This window comes from Coregonus clupeaformis, unplaced genomic scaffold, assembly GCF_020615455.1.
Source record: "Coregonus clupeaformis isolate EN_2021a unplaced genomic scaffold, ASM2061545v1 scaf1746, whole genome shotgun sequence".
NCBI lineage: Eukaryota > Metazoa > Chordata > Actinopteri > Salmoniformes > Salmonidae > Coregonus > Coregonus clupeaformis.
Window position 1 is genome coordinate 5400 of NW_025535200.1, and position 12895 is coordinate 18294.

General features: G+C 50.9%; 1 protein-coding gene across 1 annotated transcript in view; it reads right to left on the bottom strand.

Annotated features, from left to right (window-relative positions):
• Positions 1-335: 335 nt before the first annotated feature.
• LOC121560054 (epidermal growth factor receptor kinase substrate 8-like) overlaps positions 336-12895 on the bottom strand; it is a gene marked incomplete at its 3' end in the record, with an annotated part of 56521 nt that continues 43961 nt past the window's right edge. The window contains exons 4-8 of the mRNA XM_045218713.1: positions 6457-6523; positions 6084-6176; positions 5367-5435; positions 1245-1394; positions 336-418 (exon numbers count right to left, since the gene is read on the bottom strand). Of these exons, the coding sequence (XP_045074648.1) occupies positions 336-418; positions 1245-1394; positions 5367-5435; positions 6084-6176; positions 6457-6486 (425 nt within the window). The remainder of the gene's footprint in view (positions 419-1244; positions 1395-5366; positions 5436-6083; positions 6177-6456; positions 6524-12895) is intronic.

A 12895-nucleotide genomic window follows, 5' to 3' on the forward strand; every position in this document is an offset into this window, starting at 1 on the left:
CGTGGAGTTGTTTTGTTTTGCCTCCTGTTTTGGAACATTAAATCTACTTGCCTGGAGTATTGCCTTGGGTGTTTCATTTGGGTCCTACAACACCTCCTCTGTGGCTAAGGGGTAGTACCCCCAGCTCTCCACATCTGAGACCGGAGTTTCTAGCCCGGCTTGTGACACTAACAGAGCTCTATAAAGTAACAGAACCCATTCTAACAGAGCTCTATAAAGTAACAGAACCCATTCTAACAGAGCTCTATAAAGTAACAGAACCCATTCTAACAGAGCTCTATAAAGTAACAGAACCATTCTTGTCAGAGATGACAGGTGGGTTAAAGGTGTTTTACCGTAGTGTTTCTGGTCTCTTCTTCACCTTGCCTCCCTTGTGATCGATCATGGCACTCTCTATATCAGCCTGGATCAGGTTGGCCTGGAGGAGACAGACAGACAGACAGACAGACAGACAGACAGGGAGAGAACACATCACTAACCCTAACCCTCTATATCAGCCTGGATCAGGCTGGCCTGGAGGAGACAGACAGACAGACAGACAGACAGACAGACAGACAGACAGGGAGACAGACAGGGAGAGAACACATCACTAACCCTAACCCTCTATATCAGCCTGGATCAGGCTGTCCTGGAGGAGACAGACAGACAGACAGACAGGGAGAGAACACATCACTAACCCTAACCCTCTATATCAGCCTGGATCAGGCTGGCCTGGAGGAGACAGACAGACAGACAGGGAGAGAACACATCACTAACCCTAACCCTCTATATCAGCCTGGATCAGGCTGGCCTGGAGGAGACAGACAGACAGACAGACAGGGAGAGAACACATCACTAACCCTAACCCTCTATATCAGCCTGGATCAGGTTGGCCTGGAGGAGACAGACAGACAGACAGACAGACAGACAGACAGACAGGGAGAGAACACATCACTAACCCTAACCCTCTATATCAACCTGGATCAGGCTGGCCTGGAGGAGACAGACAGACAGACAGACAGACAGACAGACAGACAGACAGACAGACAGGGAGAGAACACGTCACTAACCCTAACCCTCTATATCAACCTGGATCAGGCTGGCCTGGAGGAGACAGACAGACAGACAGACAGACAGACAGACAGACAGACAAACAGACAGGGAGAGAACACGTCACTAACCCTAACCCTCTATATCAGCCTGGATCAGGCTGGCCTGGAGGAGACAGACAGACAGACAGACAGACAGACAGACTGTGTGTGTACCTTGATGTTGTCACACTGGAACAGGTGCAGGTCTGGTTTGCCCTGGCCCGGCTCCTTACACACCAGAGCCAAGATGGAGTCGTAGCTGCAGGATGACATCACTGCCTGGCAGTGCATGATGGTCCCCATGGGGAAGTTCTCCAACTCATTCTGAAACAATAACCAGCAGGTCAGTTAACCAGCTTAACAACTGTCCTGAGGCCAGCCCTAACAAACAGGTCAGTTAACCAGCTTAAAAACTGTCCTGAGGCCAGCCCTAACAAACAGGTCAGTTAATGGAACCAGCTTAAAAACTGTCCTGAGGCCAGCCCTAACAAACAGGTCAGTTAACGGAACCAGCTTAAAAACTGTCCTGAGGCCAGCCCTAACAAACAGGTCAGTTAATGGAACCAGCTTAAAAACTGTCCTGAGGCCAGCCCTAACAAACAGGTCAGTTAACCAGCTTAAAAACTGTCCTGAGGCCAGCCCTAACAAACAGGTCAGTTAATGGAACCAGCTTAAAAACTGTCCTGAGGCCAGCCCTAACCAACAGGTCAGTTAACCAGCTTAAAAACTGTCCTGAGGCCAGCCCTAACAAACAGGTCAGTTAACGGAACCAGCTTAAAAACTGTCCTGAGGCCAGCACTAACAAACAGGTCAGTTAACGGAACCAGCTTAAAAACGGTCCTGAGGCCAACCCTAACAAACAGGTCAGTTAATGGAACCAGCTTAAAAACTGTCCTGAGGCCAGCCCTAACAAACAGGTCAGTTAACGGAACCAGCTTAAAAACTGTCCTGAGGCCAGCACTAACAAACAGGTCAGTTAACGGAACCAGCTTAAAAACGGTCCTGAGGCCAACCCTAACAAACAGGTCAGTTAACGGAACAAGCTTAAAAACTGTCCTGAGGCCAGCACTAACAAACAGGTCAGTTAACGGAACCAGCTTAAAAACTGTCCTGAGGCCAGCCCTAACAAACAGGTCAGTTAATGGAACCAGCTTAAAAACTGTCCTGAGGCCAGCCCTAACAAACAGGTCAGTTAACGGAACCAGCTTAAAAACTGTCCTGAGGCCAGCCTCTGAATATTCAGATCATTAAGGAAGTTATGGAGTCACTGTGAACTTGTGGTGTAAAAAGTTCCCAGAGGAAAGTTAAATACAGGTTGTCACTTTAAACAGAACAGTGTAACTATGGGACCCGACAGCCCTTTGGTTCTTACTTAATTCTCATCTAATCAATTACTAAATCCCTGCACACAATCAAATGCTTAAAACACTGATCAAAACTTCTGCAGTGGCTGTTCAGCATTACAGTGATACTGACTCTGCAGTGGCTGTTCAGCATTACAGTGATACAGACTCTGCAGTGGCTGTTCAGCATTACAGTGATACAGACTCTGCAGTGGCTGTTCAGCATTACAGTGATACTGACTCTGCAGTGGCTGTTCAGCATTACAGTGATACAGCCTCTGCAGTGGCTGTTCAGCATTACAGTGATACAGACTCTGCAGTGGCTGTTCAGCATTACAGTGATACTGACTCTGCAGTGGCTGTTCAGCATTACAGTGATACAGACTCTGCAGTGGCTGTTCAGCATTACAGTGATACAGACTCTGCAGTGGCTGTTCAGCATTACAGTGATACAGACTCTGCAGTGGCTGTTCAGCATTACAGTGATACAGCCTCTGCAGTGGCTGTTCAGCATTACAGTGATACAGACTCTGCAGTGGCTGTTCAGCATTACAGTGATACAGACTCTGCAGTGGCTGTTCAGCATTACAGTGATACTGACTCTGCAGTGGCTGTTCAGCATTACAGTGATACTGACTCTGCAGTGGCTGTTCAGCATTACAGTGATACTGACTCTGCAGTGGCTGTTCAGCATTACAGTGATACTGACTCTGCAGTGGCTGTTCAGCATTACAGTGATACAGACTCTGCAGTGGCTGTTCAGCATTACAGTGATACTGACTCTGCAGTGGCTGTTCAGCATTACAGTGATACTGACTCTGCAGTGGCTGTTCAGCATTACAGTGATACTGACTCTGCAGTGGCTGTTCAGCATTACAGTGATACGGCCTCTGCAGTGGCTGTTCAGCATTACAGTGATACAGACTCTGCAGTGGCTGTTCAGCATTACAGTGATACAGCCTCTGCAGTGGCTGTTCAGCATTACAGTGATACAGCCTCTGCAGTGGCTGTTCAGCATTACAGTGATACAGACTCTGCAGTGGCTGTTCAGCATTACAGTGATACAGACTCTGCAGTGGCTGTTCAGCATTACAGTGATACAGCCTCTGCAGTGGCTGTTCAGCATTACAGTGATACTGACTCTGCAGTGGCTGTTCAGCATTACAGTGATACTGACTCTGCAGTGGCTGTTCAGCATTACAGTGATACTGACTCTGCAGTGGCTGTTCAGCATTACAGTGATACAGACTCTGCAGTGGCTGTTCAGCATTACAGTGACACAGACTCTGCAGTGGCTGTTCAGCATTACAGTGATACAGCCTCTGCAGTGGCTGTTCAGCATTACAGTGATACTGACTCTGCAGTGGCTGTTCAGCATTACAGTGATACTGACTCTGCAGTGGCTGTTCAGCATTACAGTGATACAGACTCTGCAGTGGCACCACACCTTCCATACAGCACCTCAGACCACATTTTCGGATCAAGCATAAATAGGCTTTTAGAGAGCCACTAGCCACATGACGTTCAGTAATTCCATGATCTGATATCCCTGGTCTACCCACTAGGTCCCATTCTACCCCTGTCCAGTGTGCCAGAGCTGGGTCCTTGAGATGGCATGCTACTCCTGTCCAGTGTGCCAGAGCTGGTTCCTTGAGATGCCATGCTACTCCTACCCCTGTCCAGTGTGCCAGAGCTGGGTCCTTGAGATGCCATGCTACTCCTACCCCTGTCCAGTGTGCCAGAGCTGGGTCCTTGAGATGCCATGCTACTCCTACCCCTGTCCAGTGTGCCAGAGCTGGGTCCTTGAGATGCCATGCTACCCCTGTCCAGTGTGCCAGAGCTGGGTCCTTGAGATGCCATGCTACTCCTGCCCCTGTCCAGTGTGCCAGAGCTGGGTCCTTGAGATGCCATGCTACTCCTACCCCTGTCCAGTGTGCCAGAGCTGGGTCCTTGAGATGCCATGCTACCCCTGTCCAGTGTGCCAGAGCTGGGTCCTTGAGATGCCATGCTACCCCTGTCCAGTGTGTCAGAGCTGGGTCCTTGAGATGCCATGCTACTCCTACCCCTGCCCAGTGTGCCAGAGCTGGGTCCTTGAGATGCCATGCTACTCCTGCCCCTGTCCAGTGTGCCAGAGCTGTGTCCTTGAGATGCCATGCTACTCCTGCCCCTGTCCAGTGTGCCAGAGCTGGTTCCTTGAGATGGCATGCTACTCCTACCCCTGTCCAGTGTGCCAGAGCTGGGTCCTTGAGATGCCATGCTACTCCTGTCCAGTGTGCCAGAGCTGTGTCCTTGAGATGCCATGCTACTCCTACCCCTGTCCAGTGTGCCAGAGCTGGGTCCGTGAGATGGCATGCTACCCCTGTCCAGTGTGCCAGAGCTGGGTCCTTGAGATGCCATGCTACTCCTACCCCTGTCCAGTGTGCCAGAGCTGGGTCCTTGAGATGCCATGCTACTCCTGTCCAGTGTGCCAGAGCTGTGTCCTTGAGATGCCATGCTACTCCTACCCCTGTCCAGTGTGCCAGAGCTGGGTCCGTGAGATGGCATGCTACCCCTGTCCAGTGTGCCAGAGCTGTGTCCTTGAGATGCCATGCTACTCCTACCCCTGTCCAGTGTGCCAGAGCTGGGTCCTTGAGATGGCATGCTACTCCTACCCCTGTCCAGTGTGTCAGAGCTGGGTCCTTGAGATGCCATGCTACTCCTACCCCTGTCCAGTGTGTCAGAGCTGGGTTCTTGAGATGCCATGCTACCCCTGTCCAGTGTGCCAGAGCTGGGTCCTTGAGATGCCATGCTACTCCTGTCCAGTGTGCCAGAGCTGGGTCCTTGAGATGCCATGCTACTCCTACCCCTGTCCAGTGTGCCAGAGCTGGGTCCTTGAGATGCCATGCTACTCCTACCCCTGTCCAGTGTGCCAGAGCTGGGTCCTTGAGATGCCATGCTACTCCTGCTCACCCACCTTGGTCTCTGGGTCGATGAGGCTGACTGTCTTCTCCTCCACTTGTAGCAGCATGTCCTGGGTCCATACCTAATATCAACACAATATCAATACATTCTATCTGTAAAGCAGCATGTCCTGGGTCCATACCTAATATCAACACAATATCAATACATTCTATCTGTAAAGCAGCATGTCCTGGGTCCATACCTAATATCAACACAATATCAATACATTCTATCTGTAAAGCAGCATGTCCTGGGTCCATACCTAATATCAACACAATATCAATACATTCTATCTGTAAAGCAGCATGTCCTGGGTCCATACCTAATATCAACACAATATCAATACATTCTATCTGTAAAGCAGCATGTCCTGGGTCCATACCTAATATCAACACAATATCAATACATTCTATCTGTAAAGCAGCATGTCCTGGGTCCATACCTAATATCAACACAATATCAATACATTCTATCTGTAAAGCAGCACCGTTCATGCTGCTACTACTATACTACTCTACTACTACTACTACTACCACCACTACTACTACTACTACCAAACTACTCACTACTACTACTACTACTACTACTACTACCACTACTACTACTACTACTACTACTACTACTACTACTACTACTACTACTACTACTACTACTACTACTACTAATAATAATAATAATAATAATAATAATAATAATAATAATAATGATAATAATGTGTCCTGTGCCTCACCTTTCCCTTGGCATCCAGCAGGCGGAGCTTCCTGATTCCATCCTCAATGGTGATCATGGCTTCCTTCCTGTCCAGAACAAACGTGGTCAGGTGCTGAGGGGAGAGAGGAGAGGGTTTGGGACATGGAGGGGACAGGAGAGAGAGGAGAGGGTTTGGGACACAGGGGGGACAGGAGAGAGAGGAGAGGGTTTGGGACACAGAGGGGACAGGAGAGAGAGGAGAGGGTTTGGGACACAGGGGGGACAGGAGAGAGAGGAGAGGGTTTGGGACATGGAGGGGACAGGAGAGAGAAGAGGAGAGGGTTTGGGACATAGGTTAGTAATAATCTCTCCCTTACCACTAACACACTGTGTCTGTACAGTAGTAATCTTACCTCCACATGGTACTGTGAAGTGTTGGTCATGCTGTTGATGCTGTTTTTGTGTAGTTCTTCCGTTGTTCTGGAGAACGACAGGACACAGTCAGCAGCAAAACAACCAGTATAACATCTAGACAGAACTCCAGTCATATCATAGCATGCCTGGCTAGGTTTACATGGTTTCCTGGGGACGTTGTCGGGAGTTTCACACAAACACAAACACTCCAAAGGGGACAAAGGTCAAAGTAGAATCTCTATCTGTCTCGGTACAGTAACAATGATGCAGCCAGTTGGATGACAACATCTACCTGTAGGCCAACTATTTACCTGATGCAATAGAACCAGTTGGATAACATCAATCTGATTAGTGATAAATGGTATTATCAAAGCAATAAAATAATAATAAATATTTGTATTGAACTTCAGCAACTGATTGTAAAGCTCAACAATAGAATCAGGACCAGAGTCCATCAGGGATAACTACAGTACCATTAAGTATGGTACATGTTAGGAATCATCATCAGGGATAACTACAGTACCATGAAGTATGGTACATGTTAGGAATCATCATCAGGGATAACTACAGTACCATGAAGTATGGTACATGTTAGGAATCATCATCAGGGGATAACTACAGTACCATGAAGTATGGTACATGTTAGGAATCACCATCAGGGGATAACTACAGTACCATGAAGTATGGTACATGTTAGGAATCATCATCAGGGGATAACTACAGTACCACAAAGTATGGTACATGTTAGGAATCACCATCAGGGATAACTACAGTACCATGAAGTATGGTACATGTTAGGAATCATCATCAGGGATAACTACAGTACCATGAAGTATGGTACATGTTAGGAATCATCATCAGGGATAACTACAGTACCATGAAGTATGGTACATGTTAGGAATCATCATCAGGATAACTACAGTACCATGAAGTATGGTACATGTTAGGAATCACCATCAGGGATAACTACAGTACCATGAAGTATGGTACATGTTAGGAATCATCATCAGGGATAACTACAGTACCATGAAGTATGGTACATGTTAGGAATCATCATCAGGGATAACTACAGTACCATGAAGTATGGTACATGTTAGGAATCATCATCAGGGGATAACTACAGTACCATGAAGTATGGTACATGTTAGGAATCATCGTCAGGGGATAACTACAGTACCATGAAGTATGGTACATGTTAGGAATCATCATCAGGGATAACTACAGTACCATGAAGTATGGTACATGTTAGGAATCATCATCAGGGATAACTACAGTACCATGAAGTATGGTACATGTTAGGAATCATCATCAGGGGATAACTACAGTACCATGAAGTATGGTACATGTTAGGAATCATCATCAGGGATAACTACAGTACCATGAAGTATGGTACATGTTAGGAATCACCATCAGGGATAACTACAGTACCATGAAGTATGGTACATGTTAGGAATCACCATCAGGGATAACTACAGTACCATGAAGTATGGTACATGTTAGAATCATCATCAGGGATAACTACAGTACCATGAAGTATGGTACATGTTAGGAATCATCATCAGGGGATAACTACAGTACCATGAAGTATGGTACATGTTAGGAATCATCATCAGGGATAACTACAGTACCATGAAGTATGGTACATGTTAGGAATCACCATCAGGGATAACTACAGTACCATGAAGTATGGTACATGTTAGGAATCACCATCAGGGGATAACTACAGTACCATGAAGTATGGTACATGTTAGGAATCATCATCAGGGGGTAACTACAGTACCATGAAGTATGGTACATGTTAGGAATCATCATCAGGGATAACTACAGTACCATGAAGTATGGTACATGTTAGAATCATCATCATCTGTAGCTAATGTTGTTGTCAGACATGTCAGTCACCTTAAACACTGAGCTGCTGAACACAATAATTACAGATGATGTCATGCTACACACTGTACTGGGAGGAGATGGGTCTGGGAGTAGGGTGGTGAGGCTGAGGGTGGGGGTGGGGGTGGGGGCTGGTATCAGGGTGAGGGTGTGGATGACAGTGGGCTGGTATCAGGGTGAGGGTGTGGATGACAGTGGGCTGTTATTCAGGGTGAGGGTGTGGATGACAGTGGGCAGGTATCAGGGTGAGGGTGTGGATGACAGTGGGCTGGTATCAGGGTGAGGGTGTGGATGACAGTGGGCTGGTATCATGGTGAGGGTAGGGGATGACAGTGGGCTGGTATCAGGGTGAGGGTGTGGATGACAGTGGGCTGGTATCAGGGTGAAGGTGTGGATGACAGTGGGCTGGTATCAGGGTGAGGGTGTGGATGACAGTGGGCTGGTATCAGGGTGAGGGTGTGGATGACAGTGGGCTGGTATCAGGGTGAGGGTGTGGATGACAGTGGGCTGGTATCAGGGTGAGGGTGTGGATGACAGTGGGCTGGTATCAGGGTGAAGGTGTGGATGACAGTGGGCTGGTATCAAGGTGAGGGTGTGGATGACAGTGGGCTGGTATCATGGTGAGGGTAGGGGATGACAGTGGGCTGGTATTCAGGGTGAGGGTGTGGATGACAGTGGGCTGGTATCAGGGTGAGGGTGTGGATGACAGTGGGCTGGTATCAAGGTGAGGGTGTGGATGACAGTGGGCTGGTATCATGGTGAGGGTAGGGGATGACAGTGGGCTGGTATCAGGGTGAGGGTGTGGATGACAGTGGGCTGGTATCAGGGTGAGGGTGTGGATGACAGTGGGCTGGTATCAGGGTGAGGGTGTGGACGACAGTGGGCTGGTATCAGGGTGAGGGTGTGGATGACAGTGGGCTGGTATCAGGGTGAGGGTGTGGATGACAGTGGGCTGGTATCAGGGTGAGGGTGTGGATGACAGTGGGCTGGTATCAGGGTGAGGGTGTGGATGACAGTGGGCTGGTATCAGGGTGAGGGTGTGGATGACAGTGGGCTGGTATCAGGGTGAGGGTAGGGGATGACAGTGGGCTGGTATCAGGGTGAGGGTGTGGATGACAGTGGGCTGGTATCAGGGTGAGGGAGTGGATGACAGTGGGCTGGTATCAGGGTGTGGATGACAGTGGGCTGGTATCAGGGTGAGGGTGTGGATGACAGTGGGCTGGTATCAGGGTGAGGGTAGGGGATGACAGTGGGCTGGTATCAGGGTGAGGGTGTGGATGACAGTGGGCTGGTATCAGGGTGAGGGTGTGGATGACAGTGGGCTGGTATCAGGGTGAGGGTGTGGATGACAGTGGGCTGGTATCAGGGTGAGGGTGTGGATGACAGTGGGCTGGTATCAGGGTGAGGGTGTGGATGACAGTGGGCTGGTATCAGGGTGAGGGTGTGGGTGTGGATGACAGTGGGCTGGTATCAGGGTGAGGGTGTGGATGACAGTGGGCTGGTATCAGGGTGAGGGTGTGGATGACAGTGGGCTGGTATCAGGGTGAGGTGTGGATGACAGTGGGCTGGTATCAGGGTGAAGTGTGGATGACAGTGGGCTGGTATCAGGGTGAGGGTGTGGATGACAGTGGGCTGGTATCAGGGTGAGGGTGTGGATGACAGTGGGCTGGTATCAGGGTGAGGGTGTGGATGACAGTGGGCTGGTATCAGGGTGAGGGGTGTGGATGACAGTGGGCTGGTATCAGGGTGAGGGTGTGGATGACAGTGGGCTGGTATCAGGGTGAGGGGTGGATGACAGTGGGCTGGTATCAGGGTGAGGGTGTGGATGACAGTGGGCTGGTATCAGGGTGAGGGTGTGGATGACAGTGGGCTGGTATCAGGGTGAGGGTGTGGATGACAGTGGGCTGGTATCAGGGTGAGGGTGTGGATGACAGTGGGCTGGTATCAGGGTGAGGGAGTGGATGACAGTGGGCTGGTATCAGGGTGAGGGTGTGGATGACAGTGGGCTGGTATCAGGGTGAGGGTGTGGATGACAGTGGGCTGGTATCAGGGTGAGGGTGTGGATGACAGTGGGCTGGTATCAGGGTGAGGGTGTGGATGACAGTGGGCTGGTATCAAGGTGTGGATGACAGTGGGCTGGTATCAGGGTGAAGGTGTGGATGACAGAGGGCTGGTATCAGGGTGAGGGTGTGGATGACAGTGGGCTGGTATCAGGGTGTGGATGACAGTGGGCTGGTATCAGGGTGAGGGTGTGGATGACAGTGGGCTGGTATCAGGGTGAGGGAGTGGATGACAGTGGGCTGGTATCAGGGTGAGGGTGTGGATGACAGTGGGCTGGTATCAGGGTGAGGGTGTGGATGACAGTGGGCTGGTATCAGGGTGAGGTGTGGATGACAGTGGGCTGGTATCAGGGTGAGGTGTGGATGACAGTGGGCTGGTATCAAGGTGTGGATGACAGTGGGCTGGTATCAGGGTGAAGGTGTGGATGACAGTGGGCTGGTATCAGGGTGAGGGTGTGGATGACAGTGGGCTGGTATCAAGGTGTGGATGACAGTGGGCTGGTATCAGGGTGAGGGTGTGGATGACAGTGGGCTGGTATCAGGGTGTGGATGACAGTGGGCTGGTATCAGGGTGAGGGTGTGGATGACAGTGGGCTGGTATCAGGGTGAGGGTGTGGATGACAGTGGGCTGGTATCAGGGTGAGGATGACAGTGGGCTGGTATCAGGGTGAGGGAGTGGATGACAGTGGGCTGGTATCAGGGTGAGGTGTGGATGACAGTGGGCTGGTATCAGGGTGAGGGGTGTGGATGACAGTGGGCTGGTATCAGGGTGAGGGTGTGGATGACAGTGGGCTGGTATCAGGGTGAGGGTGTGGATGACAGTAGGGCTGGTATCAGGGTGAGGTGTGGATGACAGTGGGCTGGTATCAGGGTGAGGGTGGATGACAGTGGGCTGGTATCAGGGTGAGAGTGTGGATGACAGTAGGGCTGGTATCAGGTGAGGGTGTGGATGACAGTGGGCTGGTATTCAGGGTGAGGGTGTGGATGACAGTGGGCTGGTATCAGGGTGAGGGTGTGGATGACAGTGGGCTGGTATCATGGTGAGGGTGTGGATGACAGTGGGCTGGTATCAGGGTGAGGGTGTGGATGACAGTGGGCTGGTATCATGGTGAGGGTAGGGGATGACAGTGGGCTGGTATCATGGTGAGGGTAGGGGATGACAGTGGGCTGGTATCAGGGTGAGGGTGTGGATGACAGTGGGCTGGTATCAGGGTGAGGGAGTGGATGACAGTGGGCTGGTATCAGGGTGTGGATGACAGTGGGCTGGTATCAGGGTGAGGGAGTGGATGACAGTGGGCTGGTATCAGGGTGAGGGTGTGGATGACAGTGGGCTGGTATCAGGGTGAGGTGTGGATGACAGTAGGGCTGGTATCAGGGTGAGGGTGTGGATGACAGTGGGCAGGTATCAGGGTGAGGGTGTGGATGACAGTGGGCAGGTATCAGGGTGAGGGTGTGGATGACAGTGGGCTGGTATCAGGGTGAGGGTGTGGATGACAGTGGGCTGGTATCAGGGTGAGGGTGTGGATGACAGTGGGCTGGTATTCAGGGTGAGGGTGTGGATGACAGTGGGCTGGTATCAGGGTGAGTGGGTGTGGATGACAGTGGGCTGGTATCAGGGTGAGGGTGTGGATGACAGTGGGCTGGTATCAGGGTGAGGAGTGGATGACAGTGGCTAGTATCAGGGTGAGGGAGTGGATGACAGTGGGGCTGGTATCAGGGTGAGGGTGTGATGACAGTGGGCTGGTATCAGGGTGAGGGTGTGGATGACAGTGGGCTGGTATCAGGGTGAGGGTGTGGATGACAGTGGGCTGGTATCAGGGTGAGGTGTGGATGACAGTGGGCTGGTATCATGGTGAGGGTGTGGATGACAGTGGGCTGGTATCAGGGTGAGGTGGATGACAGTGGGCTGGTATCATGGTGAGGGTAGGGGATGACAGTGGGCTGGTATCATGGTGAGGGTAGGGGATGACAGTGGGCTGGTATCAGGGTGAGGGTGTGGATGACAGTGGGCTGGTATCAGGGTGAGGGAGTGGATGACAGTGGGCTGGTATCAGGGTGTGGATGACAGTGGGCTGGTATCAGGGTGAGGGAGTGGATGACAGTGGGCTGGTATCAGGGTGAGGGTGTGGATGACAGTGGGCTGGTATCAGGGTGAGGGTGTGGATGACAGTGGGCTGGTATCAGGGTGAGGGTGTGGGTGTGGATGACAGTGGGCTGGTATCAGGGTGAAGGTGTGGATGACAGTGGGCTGGTATCAGGGTGAGGGTGTGGATGACAGTGGGCTGGTATCAGGGTGAGGGTGTGGATGACAGTGGGCTGAAGTATCAGGGTGAGAGTGTGGATGACAGTGGGCTGGTATCAGGTGAAGGTGTGGATGACAGTGGGCTGGTATCAGGGTGAGGGTGTGGATGACAGTAGGGCTGGTATCAGGGTGAGGGTGTGGATGACAGTAGGGCTGGTATCAGGGTGAGGGTGTGGATGACAGTGCGGC